The sequence below is a fragment of the Podarcis muralis genome, chromosome 5 (assembly GCF_964188315.1).
Source record: "Podarcis muralis chromosome 5, rPodMur119.hap1.1, whole genome shotgun sequence".
Taxonomy (NCBI): Eukaryota; Metazoa; Chordata; class Lepidosauria; order Squamata; family Lacertidae; genus Podarcis; species Podarcis muralis.
In genome coordinates, this window is record NC_135659.1 from 61645894 (window position 1) to 61665996 (window position 20103).

Sequence of the window (20103 nt, forward strand, 5' to 3'; positions counted from 1 at the left end):
GATATGAGAGCGGACAGCCAACAACAGCCAGAAAAACCCGCCGGGGTTTCACAATGGCAGATTCGGCAGCAGCTTGCTTGGATTCCGACCCTATAATTCAACAGCCCAGTCCCCTTTCGTGCACGAGGGAATTCGCTTTCATTCGTATTTATTTTTCTTATGGGAAACAATAGGCTCCAGGCCAAACAGCAGATTCGATAAGAAAGGCTGGGCTACGTTTTTGGAGGGAAAGGAGAATCAGATTCAGCCCCTCCCTACGAATTTGTGACACTTATCGCGATACTTTCATAATTAATGGTTATGCTCCCGCGAGCCTTGCTTGGCCCTAGAATTGTCGGAGGGCCGGGATGATACGATGTGCTCCCCTTTCTCCCTCTTCTTCCCTTGTACTACTCTTCACTGCTGTTAGAGACGGTGCTTTGTGCATGCCTCGCTGCATTACACCATTCTCCCCTGGCTGATCATCCCTGTTGGCCAGAAATATAGTTGAAATTGAATAATAATTACAAGCAAAACGGAATCAGGTCTCAGCCCTAGAATATGCAGAGTGCATACTCAACATTGCCCATCTTCAAACCTCTAGAACAGGGGTAGGCAACCTAAGGTCTGGGGGCCGCATGCGGCCCAATCTGGCCTGCGGATGGTCCAGGAATCAGCCTGTTTTTACATGAGTAGAATGTGCTTTTATTTAAAATGCATCTCTGGGTTATTTGCGGGGCATAGGAATTATTTTTTTCAAAATATAGTCCTGCCCACCACATGGCCTGAGGGACGGTGGACTGGCCTCCTGCTGAAAAAGGTTACTGACCCCTGCTCTAGAATGAAGCAGAGCTTCTTGATAATAAAAAGTAGCGACTCTCACTGAGCTCAACAGGGCTTGCGCCCAACTCAGAAGTGCTTAAGATTGCTTTGTTGTTTAGTCGTGTCCGACTCTTTGTGACCCCATGGACCAGAGCACGCCACTGCCTCCCACAGTTTGGTCAAACTCATGCTGGTAGCTTCAAGAACACTGTCCAACCATCTCATCCTCTGTCATCCCCTTCTCCTTGTGCCCTCCATCTTTCCCAGCATCAGGGTCTTTTCCAGAGAATCTTCTCTTCTCATGATGTGGCCAAAGTATTGGAGCCTCAGCTTCAGAATCTGTCCTTCCAGTGAGCACTCGGGGCTGATTCCCTCATTGGAAACAGCAGAGGGTGACATCTAAACTGCTCTAGGCCCCCTGGACCATATACCTGTTCTACTGCTTTTGCCTTTGCAACCTTTATTGTTCTGTCCCAGTCTCCCACATATACATTAAGCAGCAGCAGGATACAGATTTCACTTTTAAAATATGTTGGGCATGCTGTGCAGCACAGCACCCGCTAAATATCAACTGTGCCCCCCTACCCCCTTCTTCTTTTCTGTCACGCCGATGACACTGGGGAAATGAAGATGGCCGTCCTGTCAGCCTGTGCTTTGTCCACATGTTTTAGCCACAGAAAAGGGCAGTGTGGGACAGGAGAGGAGTGGCTGAAGGGCAGAGCCTACCCCTGGATACATTTCATCAAGCTCCACTCACTGGTGTGGATAGCGAGCAGTGGAATAGCCATGAATTGCCATGAGTAAAAGCCACCACACTATGTGGAAGTGAGTCAACTATGTATACAGAGAAATCGAACCACACCATACATATACAGCACATAGCTTCCCATGAAGAGTTCTGGGAAGTGTAGTTCACTCCTCACAAAGTTATAATTTCCAGAATGCTAAACAAATTATAGCTTCCAGGATTCTTTTCAGTTAAGGCAATGTGCTTGTTCCTTACCGTGTGGCTGGATGAAACATTATTACTATACAGTGGTACCTTGGTTCTCAAACTTAGTTTCAGAAGTCCATTCCAAAACCAAGGCACGCTTTCCCATAGAAAGTAATGCAAAATGGATTAATCCATTCCAGACTTTTAAAAACAACCCCTAAAACAGTAATTTAACATGAATTTTACTATCTAACAAGACCATTGATCCATAAAATAAAAACAATAAACAATGTACTGCAGTCACACAATCAATCAGTCAGTAGCTGAACTGGATTCCACACAGTCACAAAAACGGAACAAAAAGAGCAGCAAAAAACCCTCTGCAAAATAGCAAAAACAGACAGACCTCAGCGTAATACTCAAAACAGAATCATAACACTTAAAACGGAGCACATTCAGCTTCTGAAAAAAGTTCACAAACCGGAGCTTCCGGGTTTGCAGTGTTTGGGTTCCAAGTTGTTTGAGTACCAAGGCATTTGAGAACCAAGGTACCACTGTATCTAGTGAGATGGTGTAAAGCTGTTTAGTCAAATAATGCTACATTGGATGGTCACAACATGTTTTGACTGAAATCAGCTAGCCTAGAATCTAGGGTCTAGCAGAGGCATAGAATGGCTGAGGTTCACAACCCATCACCCGAATGCAATCCTACAGACCTAACTATCCAACTCCACCACCTCAGGTTACACACTGGTCTCCTACCCTACTCTGTCTTTTGCCGATTTAATTTCTGACTTTACTCTTGATCTGATGTAAGGTATCACTGATGGGAGCTCTTTTGCATGGCAGCCACTATCAACTCACAAAACAGGACACCTATTTAGTTCACATTCCAAACTTCAGAGGTATTTAAAGCATTTACACAGTGCTTTTTTCTAAAAAAAATGTTTAGGGGTACTCTCATTCCCTCTGAGACTCAGGAAACACCATGAGAGGAAATTAGGCCACCCTCAGGGGTAGCAACGGAAGTGACAATTCATCGTGCTAGAGAAGAAACTAAACAATTTTTTTAGCTTCTTCTCCCATTAGATTCACAAAATGTTTAGGGGTATGCGTACCCCTGTGTCTCCCCAGAAAAAAAGTGCTGCATTGATATATACAGCGTTTCAAAAGTGGTATACAAAAAAGTGAAGTGAAACAGACTCAAAGATTAATACAGTATAATAGAATTCCCTGTGGGTGCTACTACAGTCGTCCCTTGGAAGTCAATCAACTTCCAAAATGTTTGGAAACCAAAGTGTGGCTTCTGACTGACTGCAGGAACCTCCTGCAGCCAATCAGAAGGCACGGAAGAAGCCCCATCGGATGTTTGGGTTCCAAAGAACGTTTGCAAACCGGAACAGTCACTGTTTCAAAATGTCCGAATACCAAGGCATTCGGGATCCAAGATACGACGGTATTGGTATATAAAGCCCTCAACAGCTTGAGACCAGTTCACTTGAAAGATTGCCTCAGCCCATATGTGCTACTTCAATCTGGGGAACCGGGGCTTTTACAATTGCTACATAATGTTCGTTCCATGTTTGCAACAAATCAGTTCTCCAGAGTGACAGCACTTACACCAGAGTATTATAGGCAGGTGCCTTCACTATATTGTTTTGGCGCCTGCTAAAAACTTTGTTTAGGCAAGCCTATCCAGACACGCAATTCTGACATGTATACTAACATGTAACTTTTTTTGGTATGTACAGTTTGAAAATTACTGATAATACTTAGATTTTGGGAAAAAAGTAGAGCAACTTGTTTTTAATGTCCGATTTCATCAGTACTGTATTTTTAATGTGTATTTCATATTCCTTTAATGTAAACAGCTTAGAGGTTTTGATGATTAAGCAGTATATGAATCCTGTTAAGCAAAATAAAATAAACGGCCAGGTAAACCCAGTCATGCTAAACATCCCAAAAAATCTGGGCAAATAAAAATCTCCACTGGGAATAAAACAGTTGACAGACTGTACCAGGCAAGCATCCTTGGGCAGCATGTTCCAAAGGCAGGACACCACAGACCATAAGCTACTAAAGTCAAAGTGTCTCAAGGGGGAAACTGTATTGGTAGCTCTCTGAAGTGTTCAGTGACATTAATACTGATTTAGAGCCAAGCATGACAGACAGTCTCATGTTGGCCAAGTACTTGTCCTCCTATGGCACCACAGCTGCCCTTCCTGCATCATTACCTCTGCATAGCAAATGCTCTCACCACAGCTCTAAGAGCCAAGGATGACTAAATTATAATTGCATTTGCAACATCTACACTACTTACTCATTCCTGTCAGGAGTATTTACAAGGCTATTGACCAAAGCATGATGGCAATTATTTAGGGATGCTAATAATCTGTGGAACACAGAAGAGTTCTCTTCCATAACTGGGGAGGTGCTCAAACACCCTAAAACGTGTGTACATGAGGTACCACCACATTATGCCACCCTGTTTACTCATAGTTTTCATCAGCTTATTATGAACACAATGCTGGAATGGATTCAATGAGAACCTAATAGCTATTGTTATTCTTAGTACCTTCTATTAATTGGTCAAATCTCTTGGTGAATCCAGCTCAGTTATTGGCAAGATTGTATCTGGTACCAGGCAGCACTACAGTAAAAGTGTGCACTGTCCAATTTTTTTTATCCAAGTTCCTAAGCTAAATTCAAGCACCTGACTGGAAGCACAAGGTTGAATAGCATGTAAGAGCCACTGCCACATTCAAAGATCCAGCAAGCTGATCAGGCGCCTGGGGTGTGCCCTGTGCCCAGCCGCCCGTGGGGCGAGACGGGGCAGGACGCTCTGCGGGGCCTCCAAGAAGTCTGCCTGCCTCCTCCCACTCAGCTGCCCTACAGCTGAGGGGGAGGTGGCAGGCAGACCATTTGGGGTAGTGCAGAGCCTGCGGGCGCCCAAGCCACTGCATCACTCCCAGGAGAGACACGTGGCTTGGGTGCGCTGCAGGCCCTGTGGTGCCGCCCATTTTGTCACCCCCCTCAGTGGTAACACCTGGGGTGACCCGCCCCCACTGCCCCCCCTTCCTCTGCCCCTGCAAAGACCCACCACTTACACTGGACACGATGGAAGGTCGGCAAAGAGTAATTGTGCTGATTTTCATTGCACCAGTTCCAGGCTGGCACAGCAGACAAGCACATCACTGGTAGCCAGACCAGCTGAGAATGCAGTGGATCTTTAGCTGACTTAACTCCACACCCTCACTGCCTCCTTTTCCAAAATACTCTGTTCTGCAGGTGCAGATGACACACCTCCGGAGCATCCAAACCCCTTCCAGCAACCCAGCGGGATTGGGATTGCTCTGTCCATCTGCAGTCCTAAAGTCACACACTAGAGTGTAAGTTCCATTGAAGTCTTTTGATTAAAGAAGTCAAGGAATATACTGTAAATAAAGCAAAGAACAAAGCAACCCATGCCATACATTAATTTCACTGGATGCCTCCACATTCCGACTCCATGTTCTGTTCTCCCCTTAATGGGCACCACATACTCATTTCTTATTTCTGCATTTCTTTTGCCCTTTTACATCTCCTTTCTCAATACTCCTCTGCTGATATCTGAAAAACTTCCTACCCCTCCAGCTCATACATCATGACTACTATTCTGCCAGCAATATTAACTCCTATAATTCTTGATCAGCAACCACCAGTTTAACAAACTTTCGAATTCTCCAATGTGTTTCCATGATATTCAGGAAAGAAATCCTTACTACTGGAAGTGCATAGTGATTTATATGGTCTCTTAAAGGGCAATTTCAATTACCTGCTTTATTGCAAATTCATTGTTGCCATTATAGGACAACAGGCAACACTCAGTCCACAAAGGCCAGTGTTCTGTGCAGAGACCAGTGTAATGAAGCCCAATTGTGTATATTGTTGATCCACAATCAAACAGTTGCAGTGGGAACAAAACAGACTTTGCTGAGGGTTATTTTGCTCCTTACACGCAAACTGTCTTGGTCTATTGATAAAAATTAACCTATGCACTTGTTCATGACCAAAAGAAGGCCTCATAAATCATGGCAGTTCATCTTATTCTTATCAGATCATCAAGTGGTAAGTTGAACCATCGTCAAAATGCACACCACCCACATTCAGGGCAGAATGCCAGGACTGACCACTCACCTCTAGTGTGATCTGTGCCAACACAAAATCTGGATTCATACTGATGGAGCTTTTCACGACCAACATAAAGAAGTCAAAACAGATGCCATCATCAGCTACTTTCTTTATAGTACTGGAAGTGCAACTATTTCTGCAGTCTTTGGGGAAAAATCAGTGTACAGATAAAATGTTCAAAGGCAGTATTTCACTAAATAGTTGCACTAGTGCAAGGATTATCACTAGCAGAATGGGATCCCCGCCCTGCTGTCCCCAGATCTGCTCTGGGAGCTTGGTAGAGCCCCCAGAACAGATTCAGGGGGTGAATGGGGTGAGGAGAGGGGAAGATCATTCCATTGCACAAGCAGAAATCCTTGTAGTGACAGAACATTTTGCTTAGTTGAATAGTACAATCAATGTCCATGACTAAACTTAATGCCCAACTGTGAGTAGCTCTCCCACCTAAATCTCCTCCAAAGTTGTGCAATATATTTGGGGAAAACAGGAAGCAATTCACCTGCTATTTTAACCAACATTATAGAAAACCCCTTACTTTACCTATACAGTAGCTGCTAGCTGCCATACCTCCTTCCCAAATTATTCCACAACCACAAAGCTTTAAAAAGCACCCAGTCCAAAAGACCCGATGATTTAACCAGACAGGTTCCACAGTCCTTCAGAATTCATCATTTGGAAATATTTGGAACTGGAAATTTACCAGTTCTAGCAACTTATGTCACCACAAAAAGCTTGAGACACAAAATGGATAAAAGCAGGGACCTGGATTCACCTCTAGTCAATCCCAATAAGCAAAGAAGTCTGGATGACAGACCCAGTTCCATCCCACAACTGCATAAACTGAGAAACCAGTAGATGTGAACAAGCAAAGTCAGGCTGATTTCAGATTTATTTTTAGTTTTTCCAACACTGCATTGGTTATTGAACAGCACAACTAAAACCTCATTTGTCCTTTTGACATAAGAACAAATACCGTTAAACATACAAAACAATGCAATTCAAATGTGTATTTAAAAATATGTGAGATTCTGAGAAAAACACCAGCTGTTTGAGGTGAGTTTTCAATGACCATTGTTCAAATTAATGGAAGGTGGTCCATACACTTTCCCTGTGAATGCTCCACACAGTTGTAACATTTCAATTTCCCTGGGGCAGGGAAGAATGGCACTTTTGTTGTGCATACATGATGCAGTGTAACATCCAGACAAGTAAATGTGACATAGTCACGTAGGTAAGGAAGGCACAAGTAAGAGCATATAATTTTCTCATTTAAAAAAACCCTTTTATTTATACTCTTGTTTTTAGGGATTTGTTCAGTTTATGCTAAAGTGCTTTTATATTGCATGATAACTTTAATAACTTTTTCAAGAAGTAGGTTAAAAATATTTAGCACCAACTAAAATATTGGGGGGAGGGTAAAAACTACTGTGCTAAAATAGTGCTGACTGGTAAAGGGGTGATTAAAAACATTTCTATTTTTGCTAAAATGCATTTTCTTTTATGCATTCTTTGCAAATATGTGTTTTTAAAATGGTTTTAGCAAACTATGAGATTAAAAACACGCTGTTAGAATGGCAGAAACTGGAAATGTGGCAGCACTGAGGTTGAGATGCATGGCGATAGGCTCACTGAGCAGATACAACTCTGTACATTTCAAAACCATGCATTTTAAAAAGAAATGGAAAAGTAACACGAAGAAGACTTAAACCCACCGACACTGTGCTTTCAAAAACAAACCAACCCCAAAGGTGGCTTTTCAGCAGCCTGAGAACATCAGTTTGAGGTCATATAAATGGCCTGGAAAAATGTGAGCCAACAAAACATGGATTAAGCCTCTCATGTGGACATGCCCCCAGATATCAAACCGTATTACTAAGGCACTGCTTGGTGCAAACCAGTGGGGATGGGAATCTTAATTCAGCACATCTAGTCTCTACAGTACCCATGCTTAATTGAGTGTGATTTTGTACTGTCTGGGGAAGTGGCAGGAATTGTGCACTACACATAGGCAATACTGCTACAAAGCAGGATAAGGATTTAATTATACGAAATCGTACATCATACTTTAATTTCGGGGAGGGGTAGAGGAATTTCTTTTGGCCTATAGGTAGCCCTAGAATACCATCTGGATGAAGACAACCATTTATAGAATCTAATGGCTTGCAATCAAAGAACTGCAATCTGATGGAGAGAGGGAGGGGACTGAGCCATAAATAAAGCACAATGAATTTACAAACCCGAAAACAGTTTCGTGAGCAACCTTGCTTAAGGCTAGCAAGACAGCTTTTCTTGGGAGGTTGAGGAATCGCCGAGAAGAAATGCATCCCCCCCTCCCCTAAAAGGAAACAGCAGCCCCCATTTGAGCCTCTCTCTAGCAAATTGCTTTCAGTTTACTTCCAACCAGAAAAAAAAATGGCATAAAAGTTTTAGATCAGAAGCAATCAGTATAGCATGAGTTGTAAAAAACAAAACATACCACTCCGTTTTTATTTTAAAAGCTTACATAAAATAAGCACTTCAAGCGAGGTAACATGTCCATTATGTCTTGGCAGAAAGAGTTTTGCACAGAACTTAGGACCAACACATGCAGGATTTAAACGCTGAGACATTTCTTGTTTGCAAAGCACTCTTTCAAACGTGAAAGTTCTAGTGTTTTGATCATATACCTTGCATTCCAGTTGGTCCTCTAAAGACAGCCCTTTAGAAAGTCAGCTGTTTCCCTAGCTACCTTTATACGCTTGCAAGTCAAGAATATACAGTAGTAGCTCCATGAGATAGTGGCTTGAGAGATTTTAAATTTTCTCATCAGCTATTCAAAAGGCACAAAAATAGAACTGGATGTGGAAAAGATAATGTGCATATATTCTCAAGTGTCTACCTATGCAATGCTATACATGGGTTCACACAGATTGGGGGGGGTCCTACAACTCCACCCAACCTAGTGCTCTATGCCCATCATCCTTGACCATTGGCCATGAAAGCTGGGGCTGATGGAGTCCAACCGTGGTTGGAGGGCAGGCTTATTGACTGCAACTGCCTCCCAGTACCATAGCACATCAACCGTTGTTGCATAGATCTCTCCAGATATATTAACTTAGACAATCAAACAGCAGTTGTAAATCAGTGCACAAGTACATTCGGCAAAGGGAGATATATGAAAACTTTCTCCTATAAATCACAGCTGTCAGTGATGTTGCTTGAAACAGCTTATGTCCAATGGATCTGTGTGCCAATAACCCAGCAGTAATTTCTGCTAGGCAGCTGTCAAATTCTGCATTATATACTGCTTTTCAAAAATGGTACAAAGTGGAAGGGCTAGTGATGTAGTTCAGGTGTATGACTGTATCATATAGACTTTCACCATCATGTGGAAAAGGAACCATTTCTAGAAAGCCCTTAGGTTCTTCTCCTGCCACTTACTTAATTAGTGCAGGCAGAAGTTTTAAAGACCCCAAATCTTTGTAATTTGCACTTCCAATCGCACGGTAGCAATCTGAGGCTAGTTTTGTTGTGCTTCCATTTCAAAGAGTTCAATGAGATATTTGAATATACTGAAACACAACCAAGTTATCTAACATTGTTTTTCTATAGATCCCTCTTCAATAACATGGTGCCGTCCAGATGTTTTGGACTACAAGTCCCATCAATTCCATTTGTTGGGAATTGTAGTCCAAATCTTCTGGAGAGACCATGTTAGTGGTCTATCCCCTTTAAAAGCATTTAGCTTGAATTTCCTCTGTGGTTAGTACTTCTACCTGCAGTTTTCAGAAACAGTGCAAAGAAACTTGCCGATGTCCTTCACTATCATTTAAAAAAATTAAAAATAAAGTTATTACCATCTTGAACGATATCTAGAGAGATTCCAGTTCCCCATCCACTGCTTGTTATCTTTTTTAGCAGCAACTGTTTAATAATCTTTATTTACAAAATACATAACTTGTAATACCCTATAACAAGAATGAGTCCAATGGATAAATAATGTGCCGTCTTGTCTACATAACTGAGAAAATGGTCTGAATATATATTTTACATCTTATCCAGAAGTTGTGCCCATTACAGTATTCGGACAGACAGTTTGAAAGAACTGTAATGTTATCAGGCAAAGATTCAAACATTGCAAGGCTTTAATAGATCTTTCTTTTTTGGCCTGAATAGATTTGCTTATTCCAATCATCCAGGAAATTTCAGAGTTTGGTTGAATATGGACACATTATTCATCCACAGAATCTTTTACCCATTACACATGCATCTCCTCGGCTGTTTAATTTTTAAAAAACAGATTAAGAAATTTAAGCACCCTAATACAACTCACCAGTTTGAAAAGTTAACCTTCCTGAATTATGAATTTTTAAAAACTGGTAAATTACAATTTTGTATTTTCTGCAAAAACAAAGTCTATCCCCTCTATATTAAAAGGGCAGGAAATGACTGGTAGCAAAAAGGTACAGGAGAGATTTAATTCTTGCCCTCTGTCCTGCTGTGTTCCCTATTCTGCGTTTACCCCCTCGGTTCACTAAAACCCATCAACGTGCTTTCAAGATAGCATTGCATGATGGCTATCTACAGCCACATATTACGGCCTCTGAGAGGAAGTAATTTATCAGAATATGAAAGAGGCAAATGAGATCCTACCAGGGAAAGGGCTATAAAAACATAAAAACATTGCTACTGCTCTAATAAGGTGCATCAATGCAAAGCAGTTTACAGCTTTTACCTCAATTCATTGCTGGGCTCACTAATGAAATGGTCACAGGAAAAGGACCTGACAATTGTATCTCCCACATAAAAGAAGGGACAAAAAAGGCCAGAGTCCCTTGTGTTTTTTTCCTTCAGCTTAAATGCAGCCATTCTCAGAAAACACACACACAAAAGCAGCAATAGGCTTATCCTGGCAAATATGGCACCTCAAGAAGGGCCGTGGTAAGAGAGAGTTGTGCAGCTGTGTCACAAGGGGGGGGGGGGAATCACAGCATGTTTCCACAGAGGATACATTAAAGGCAGTCTGCTTCAAAGTGCAAGATTTAGCACATACGCTGGTTAGACACAGCCAGGTTACCCAGGGCTTTGCTTTCAGAGCTCCTTGTGGCCATTCTTCCTGCTGCGTAATCTTCAATCAACTGTGGTGGAGACTTTCCCACAAGTACAGCAGCGAGCAGAACAATCTCCTCCAAGTTAGCCCAACTTGCAATGAGGAATATAGAATGGCAGAAGTGTACCCCAGTGGCCCATAAGCAGGCAAGACTGTGACTTCCATCAACCTTGCTGGGATGCCTTGGTCTTCTATTGCTGCTTACAGCAATGCCATGAGGCAGTTCAGTACTACTTCTTAAGAAAAGACAGTATTAAGTTTCAAAGGACCTCTCGAACTTTGATCAGATGCAGAAGCCTAGGGAGGTGCAACTAGCAGCACCCCCAATTGGGCGCGGCGGCAGCTTGATGTAGATTGATGTAGTCTCCACGGCCTGAAAGAGTAATGTCCGTGTCACCTGACGACGTCAACAACATCATCATCATCTTCTCAATAAGGACTCTAGGAAGAAGCAGGATTAGGTTAGAAAGAAAGAACAGACAGGACACATTCCCCAGCATTCCAGGAACCAAATCACAGGGGAGGACTCTCTGCTGGGGACCCCTTCTGTTCAAACCCAACACAATGTGACTGTGGGGTTCTGCATTTACCTCTGAGAAAACATTACCTTGTTGACAGACATTGTTTGCAATGAAGTTGTTTCTCTAGCAAGAGGTGGGCTTGCTGAGGAATGAACACCATCATGGACCCAAAACAACTTCCGTTTTTAAAAAATAAGCAAGGCTGTGGTGCCTTATCTACAGAGGGTACAAGCTTGTTCCATCTACTGACCTAATCACCTGAGACCAAATCTCTATAGCGCATTGCATCCCAGACCCTGGCCTACAAGCCAAAATGGTAGCCATATCACTGCAAATCACTTAAATACCTGTGGCACTGCCCGTCTCACTCCAAACCTAGCTGCAACACTGCATCATAATGAAAGCATGACTGAATATTTTGGAACTGAGTGAAGTTGGAATTCTCTTTTTAAAGACCTCACCTCTTTTGTCATATGTTATCCATAGGCCCGTACTTAGGGGATAATTACCTCTGGAAAAACATTCAAAAATTCAATTTGCCTACCTCATCGACTCATTTACATTCTTGTTTTCCTTGACAGAGGTTTCAACCCATCCGGTAAAGCCATTCTCCTTACTGAACCGATCAATTTCTTCTCTGGTCACAGCCCATGGATAAAGGTCACACTGGAAAAGAGAATTTAGGAACAGTCAGGAAGAGGTGTACAATTCATTTTCTGCCTCTGCCACAAATCTGCACACAGCCAGATCTACCCAGCAGATTATAAGGCAATGCTATAACTATTTGTGCTGCCACAGTTTGAATTAGTAGGGTAAAATGATGAAAAATCTATGCCTCTTCTGCCACTGAAAAAATTCTTATTACTGTTCAAAACCAACTCCTCAAATTCAGAACAGAGCTTGATAAATGTGCAGATATTTTATATCCTAAGCAGATGTTTCAAATATGTTTTTTTCAGGGTCATGAAAGATGCCCACTTGGGAATTTCCTCACTTCCTTAGTGATATCAGGGACAATTTTAGATGGGGAGGGGGGGGTGAAAGAAAGTAGGGGGAGAAAGGGATCTTTCTCCTGCATACTTTTAGCTCTGCAGCCCTCAAGACCTTCCCCACCCTCCCTTTTAAAAACTGTGGGGAGATGGAACTGGGTCAGAGGCCAGTGAGGGTACACATTCTCCAAGCTCTGTTCCATGCCCCCTTCTTTTTAGGCCCCAACCCTAATTCTCAGCTGCTGCCAGTGTTCACTGATAGCATGAGGACAGCACACATGCACGGCTCTTATCTCCCAGCGCTTTAGGGGAGTTTCAGAGAGCTTATCGCCTTTTTAAAAAGAAAGAAAAACAGCTGGAAACACTCAAGTCTACGGCCACTCACTTTATTAGCCAGCAGCAGACAAGGAACGGGGCTTCCATCCGGCAGCTTCAGTTTGCTGTCCAAATCATACTTCCATTTCTGGCAGCTGGTGAAGGTGCCAATACTGGTGACATCAAACATGATCACACAGGCCGATGCCTCTTTGTAATACAGCCGAGTCATAGACGTGAAACGTTCCTGACCTGGGGAGGGTTGAGGTGACGAAGGAGTTTTAGCATTACCTCAGATTCATTCCTAGGCAGCTTCCCCCTCCACATTTGCTTGATCCAACATCAAGGGAGTTGTATCTACTTTACTGCCTTCTGGCAAGGACAATGGAAAGCTTGACAAAGTGGGATGACTGGTTCACAGGGTGGTCAAACCGTGGTCCGACAGATGTGGCTGAACAACAGCCTCCATTATTCCCAACCATAGGCCATGCTGGCTGAGGCTGATGGGATTTGTAATCCAACAACCTCTGGAGGGTCACAGGCTACCTACCCCACCCTAAAGATTTAAGGCCCCAATAGATAGGAAGATGAAGCAGTGCCGGATTTATGTATAAGCTAAACAAGCTATAGCTTAGGGCCCCACTCTCTCGGGGGCCCCCAAAAAATGCAGAGGAAAAAAACTGGATGTGCATTTCTAAAATATAAGATAAAAAACAAATAAAATAAAACCTACATACAGCAACAGTGTTTTGTGTTGTGTAGGCTCCTATTGGTTACATGCAAATGGCTTTAGATACCTATTAGGTCCATAAATTACCATATAGCATATATTCAACATAAAAAACAGCAACAATTTGTTGTTGACAAAGGACAGCTGGACATATAAAGGGCCCCATTACTTTCAGTAGCTTAGGGCCTCATCAAACCTAAATCCGGCCCTGAGATGAAGGGGACCAAAAGAGCTACCAGGATTCCCCGATGATTCCCTACATCCAAGTTAATCCACAGTTTGGAGTTCACCAATTTCTGTACTGCACCAAAGAAGAAATGTTGTTGCTTTGACTTTTCTGCTTCAGAAAGTCGCTTGTGTCCACCCCCACCCCCCCATTGAAGCTGCCTGTGCCAAACTCACTCTTTTGAGGGAGAGGGGAAACTGCCTCAAGAATATTTTTTTTATATCCGTTATCCCTACTGAGAAATCACACTGGTAGGTAAAGTAACAAACCCTACACATTGCTGAGCTTTGCTTCCTAATTTTATGGCAGCTGCTTCGATTGCTGAAGAGGCAAGCCACTTTTTAAATGGGCTGTCTCTTTGGCAGTAGAATGACAAAGCAAACAAATACACATGCCTCTTAGTCACCGTTAATTGCAATATCCATCTATCAGCACCATTTTCAAGGCGTTCCCCCAAAATTGCCATTTCCAGACTTACACAGGAAATTGCACAAACTGCATCGCTAAAGAGGTGAAACACAACAACACATGGATGAAAATTATACAGCTACTGTGTGGGGGAATTTTCTATCACTTTGGAACTATCTTTGATTGATAGAAAAAGACAAAGAAATCTGGGGGAGGGGGACTCTTATCCACCACAAACCAACAAGTGACTCTTCATAGCTTACCTGCAATATCCCACAGCTGCAGCCTCACTGTCTCAGACTCTGACCACTGTACCACCTTCAGAGCAAAATCCACTGGACAACCATGGAAAGAAAGAAAAAGATAAAATCAGTTAGGGGTTGAATAAAATCACTGTGTAGTATGCTCCGCTTATGAGCACTTCTGTTTCAGGCCTGAGGGGCCTTAAAAGAGGATTAAACAAATGCATGGAGGGTAAGGTTCTCATGATGGCTAAGCTCTGCCTCCATGATTGGAAGAAGTAATGAATCTGAATACTAGTTGCTGGAAACACCAGGAGCGTGGCTTTCTCTTGTGCTTGGGTCCTGGTTGCAGGTTTCCCACAAGGATCTGGTAGGTCAGTGTGAGAACAGGATGCTGGAATACGTGGACTAGATCAGGCATAGGCAAACTCCGGCCCTCCAGATGTTAGGGACTACAATTCCCATCATCCCTAGCTAACAGGACCAGTGGTCAGGGATGATGGGAATTGTAGTCCCAAACACCTGGAGGGCTGGAGTTTGCCTATGCCTGGACTAGATCCAACAGTCTCTTTTTATGTTCTTATAACGGATATTAAGACACTACAGACTTGAATTAGGCTGCTGTGCAACACAGCAATTGCTTCTACACTGCTGTCTTGATGCTATTCACGTTCTTCCTTCCAGCAGATGTTAAGCCCAAGCTATAGCATTTCTTGAGTACTGCTGACCTCAAAGCGTATGTTTATGCTCCAGTAAATCACAGAGAAGTGGTGGAAACAGACAACCATGTAGATGTCACTTTAAAATCCCACCCCATTCCCCCATACAGCTTTAACCACACGGAGAGAAGTCTACAACCATGTGACAAGCCAACCGCTTCTCCAGATGTGACCATCTGTTGCTATCCCTGACAACTCTCAAACAGAAGTGTGTGCACACATTATGTGCATGCTCACACAAGTAATACATCCCAAATCCTGGATGATTGCTTCTATGTTCATGGATCCAGAATTATTTCCACCGGAAATATGATAACAGCAAGTATAAGTATATAATAATTTCCCCTTGAGATAGAAGTCTTACATATTTCTCAGTAAGTCTTTTTTTTTAAACTCCCATCAGTATACCATGTTGATATGTGCAGCACCACCCTGTTCCTGTGAAATGTTTAACTGCTTTTAATTTTGAATTTTTAATGGTTACAGCCCACCCCCGGAACCCGTTAGTGAAGGGTGGGAATAAATTTAATAATAATCATTTATAGATTGATTGCATATTTATGTCCTACCTTTTCTCCAAGGAGCTCAAAGTGGTATACATAGTCCTCCCCCTCATTTAATCCCTACAACAACCCCGTGAGGCAGGTTAGGCTGAGAGTGATTGACCCGCCCAAGGTCTCCCAGTGAGCTTCATGGCTGAGTGTGGATTTGAACCCTGCTCTCCCAGGTCCAAGTCCAGCACTCTAACCACTACACCACACTGGTTGGTTCTCAATCACTCGGGATCATCATCATTATCATGGTACAGTACAGTCTTGGGCAGACATGTCAGGCAAAAATAAATAATAATAGTAATTTATTATTTATACCCCACCCATCTGCTGGGTTTCCCCAGCCACTCTGGGTGGCTTCCAACAAAACAATAAATACAATAACTCATCAGATATTAAAAGCTTCCCTAAGGTAAGGCAAAGAGGAGGTAGATAGCTGAGAACTCTCTCCTCTTCAGGTACTTTTCCCAACCAGCAAGATCAGGTTTATCTTGCCTGGGCCAGATCAGTCCCGCAGAGATCCCTCTGTGTGTGTCTGCGATTTTCGGCACCGCGGAAGCAAGTCACTGCACTGTGCTGGTTTAGCGCAGCGCGTGAGCAAGCACCTTGGTTGGGGAGCAGCTCATGGGCCAGTCAAACGACCTCCACGGGCTGCTTCTGGCCCATGGGCCTTAGGTTAGTGACCCCTGAGCAAGATGCTCTACCAAGCAGCTCTCCCACCTGGTAGTGGTGCTTCTGAATGGCAGAGGGTCCACTGCAAATCAGCAACCATTCACAGTTTAGGAACTTAGGACGATGCCTTATATTGAGTCAGACCATTGGGTCCTTTTAGCTCATTTGTCTACACTGACTGCCAGAGGCTCTCGGACAGGAAATATTTCCAAGCCCTATCTGGAGATGCTGGGATACTTTTGCATGCAACACAGATGCTCTATCATTGAGCTACAACGCTTCCTTAAATTTAATTGTGGATGAGGGAGTGAAACCGGTAGGTATTACTCAGACCTGGGGGGGGATGAACAAGGGGAGAACTGATGTGACCCAGCATCAACATAAGCTTGTAACTGATGCTTGGCCAGAGAGACAAAACAAGAAACCCTCTGGTGTACTGCTAACTTCGGATCCTCTCTGCACAAACTGGTGGTGTCGGAGAAGCCCAGGATGGCTGTTTCAAAGGACTCAATATTCATGGCTGCCATGATATCCGTGGAGCTATTTCAAAACAATACTGACCCACCTTTATGTAAAAGTTTCAAGATGTGTGTTTTTTTTTGGGGGGGGACATCATTGACCCAAGACATATGGCAGGGCATACGTTAAATCTGTGGGTGTGAGTTGTAATAACCCTATTTCCCTGTGACCTTTGGGTTGATGGTAGAAGTCCTTCCCTGAAGGGTTGGAGGACTTGAAAAGCTTTTCCACCCAAGAGACTAATTAAATTGAAGGGATTCCTGAATTTCCGCAATAAATTGCCCATTTGTCAGGTCTGTCCATCCTGCCAAGGCCTCAGTCTCACTGTGGCAACGACAAGATGGAGACAGCTGTCAAAACAATCAACCCCTTCAGCTCAGTGGAACTCAAAAAGGGCTCTTGGGTTTGCTGGAGATAGTTATGAGAAAACTTCACCTGCTGACTTTCTGCCTGTCAATATTATCACTGCATATGCCCTTCCCTGATTTATTTTGAGTCCACCATCTCACCCATTTACAACAAGAAACGGTTTAAGCTGTTGAATTTCTGCCCATTTGTGCCGTTAAAGGCACAAGACCCCTGCTCTTCCCCCCAAAGCCAAGTCTAAACCTTTCAAAGAACTTAGGTTTCACGAGTCATAACCCAGATATGTTACTGGTCATCAATGGACCACTGCTTAGAAATGCAAATAACTGTGAAGTATAAAAAATGTCTTAAATACAAATATATCTTAGGCTGGCAATTCTACATTCAGTGCAAGCCCAGGCATGGTATTTCAGATGGCTGTGTGTGTGTGTGTATGAAGGGATTTGATGTTAATAAGTACAGCAATGTTATTAGCACTAATCAAACAGTCACCTAAATACACCCATTTAAGTGTTTATACCAGAAGCAACATTTTCCCCTTTGAGCAGGAGAACAAGTAATCACCAATGCCCCACCACAGCTGTCTTAACATTCCATACACACACACACACAGAGTATTTCTGCAAAATGCCTACTACGCTGCAGGGTACACTACTCTGATTGCATTCTCACAGCACTTTATTCCAGTTTCCCAGTATTTCCCTAACTGTCAATTTTTGCATTACATTTGATCTTTCACACAATGTAAAAGCAACTTCCAGAAATTCACCAAAATATAGAATAGAGCTGGCTCTGCTTTTGTTTCCATGTTATTTGCAAACAGATTTTTTCTGGAAGCAAATAACACTGAAATGACCCCTACATTTGTGCTATACTCCACTATATTTCTGAAAGTGGCTTTTACGTTGTGCGAAAATTCAAATATAATGCGGAAAGTAACAGGTAGGGCGATGTCGGGAAACCAGAATAAACTGCTGTGTGAATGCAGCATCTGTCTCAACCCCTTCTCCCCAATGTTAGCATATTGCAAGACTGATGCAACCCATACTTTCTCAACCACAATACTACCTTCTCCTCCCCACCAAAGGACCAGGGATATAGTAATGAGGGATTTTATTTGCATTAGCATGGTAATTTAATATGTTTACATTTCCGGGGGGGGGGGGGGACACATCATTTTTTGCATGAAATTAAGCGCGGGTGGTGCTGTGGTCTAAATCACAGAGCCTAGGGCTTGCCAATCAGAAGGTTGGTGGTTCAAATCCCCACAACGGGGTGAGCTCCCATTTCTCGGTCCCTGCTCCATGCCAACCTAGCAGTTCGAAAACATGTCAAAGTGCAAGTAGATAAATGGGTACCGCTCCAGTGGGAAGGTAAACAGCGTTTCCGTGCGCTGCTGTGGTTCGCTAGAAGCGGCTTAGTCATGCTGGCCACATGACCTGGAAAAACTGTCTGTGGACAAACGCCGGCTCCTCGAACTTTAAAGTGAGATGAGCTCCGCAACCCCCGAGTTGGCCACGACTGGACCTAATGGTCAGGGGTACCTTTACCTTTTAAGCCTGAGTTAGAATTAAGTGTTGTCTTTGCTGCGACCTTTTGCTGTTGGGTGGTCATGCTCCTACACAGTCACAGTTACACTGAAATCCTACAACTCCAAAAGTTAAAGCCTTTGCTCACAAGGGAGTTGCTCTAGCCCCCTGATCATTTTGGCTGTTCTTTTCTGCACATTTTCTATTCAATACAAAATCCAGATGTGTCTAGACCTGTACACATGCCTGAAGAGAGTAGGAGGAACTGTTGTTCTCCTTGGTGGTTGTCACTTATTACAGCCAATAGGTGCCCTCAACACTTGTGCAATCACAATCTACGCTGCACTTGCAAAACAAAGATAGCACTGTCTAGTGCTTTTTTTTCCCCCTTAAAAAAAATGTTTAGGGGTATTCTCATTTTCCTACTCATATTGAAATACTGCCCCTCAATGAGGCCGAACTTAGATTCACAAAATGTTTAGGGGTATGTGTACCCCTGCATATCCCCAGAAAAAAGCACTGGCACTGCCTAGAAATCACAACACATTTTTGTTGGCTCAGTACACCATGCCTTGACTGCCAAGAACATACAATATCCCATAATGGAAACCCAACCCCAGGCAAAGAATGTGTGGCCTGCATGCTTCAATTAAGCAAGAAAGGGCATTTAGTTTGCAAGAGAAAAAAATAAGTCAGGTGAGCACTCTTGTGACAAGTCAATAGTATGTTCTCAGGATGAGCTGCAAGTTCATTAATATCTACGTATTATAATATTATATAAACACACACACACACAGGGAAGTTTGAGGACTCTAGCTGAAAAGCAGAATATAAAATCTACCAACAAAATACATATTTGATGGATCTGAGCCTCTAATAGCAGTGTTGGCAAACAGCCATAATGTTAAAGTAAAATAAGCTGCAAACTTGTAAGTGGAACTTTCCTCTCTCTGCCTCCTATAAAGATGAATCTATTGCAAATGACTCCTTGTCCAACTCCTCCCCATTCCCCTCCTCATTGGATCCTCTACCCTGCACTTCAGTGAAGTGTGTTTAAGGAGCATATTCTGTGAAGCCTTAACCCCCAACAGAAAGAGCAGCCAAAGATAATCAGATCATTTTGATTCGGATCACCTTATATAAAGGGGGTAGTTTAAAGTAAGGCGGGTGGCCCGGCTAATCTTGCCCTAGTTTGGTTCAGTTCTTTGACTAATGATCTTATAGACTTAAGCGGAACTAAAGAAAAATATCAAAAGGACTCTTTTATAAACATCTTCTAAACAGAACTAAAGAGAAACATCCAACGTGTTCTTTTAAAATTA

General features: G+C 42.9%; 1 protein-coding gene across 3 annotated transcripts in view; it reads right to left on the bottom strand.

The window, feature by feature from the left end:
• Positions 1 to 6776: 6776 nt before the first annotated feature.
• The window catches only part of RAB29 (RAB29, member RAS oncogene family), a 21932-nt gene continuing 8605 nt past the window's right edge, over positions 6777 to 20103 (bottom strand). For all 3 annotated transcript variants that reach the window (XM_028734351.2, XM_028734350.2, XM_028734349.2), the window contains exons 3-6: positions 14447 to 14518; positions 12890 to 13071; positions 12060 to 12181; positions 6777 to 11435 (exon numbers count right to left, since the gene is read on the bottom strand). In XM_028734351.2, the coding sequence (XP_028590184.2) occupies positions 11306 to 11435; positions 12060 to 12181; positions 12890 to 13071; positions 14447 to 14518 (506 nt within the window). In that variant the 3' untranslated portion in view covers positions 6777 to 11305. The remainder of the gene's footprint in view (positions 11436 to 12059; positions 12182 to 12889; positions 13072 to 14446; positions 14519 to 20103) is intronic.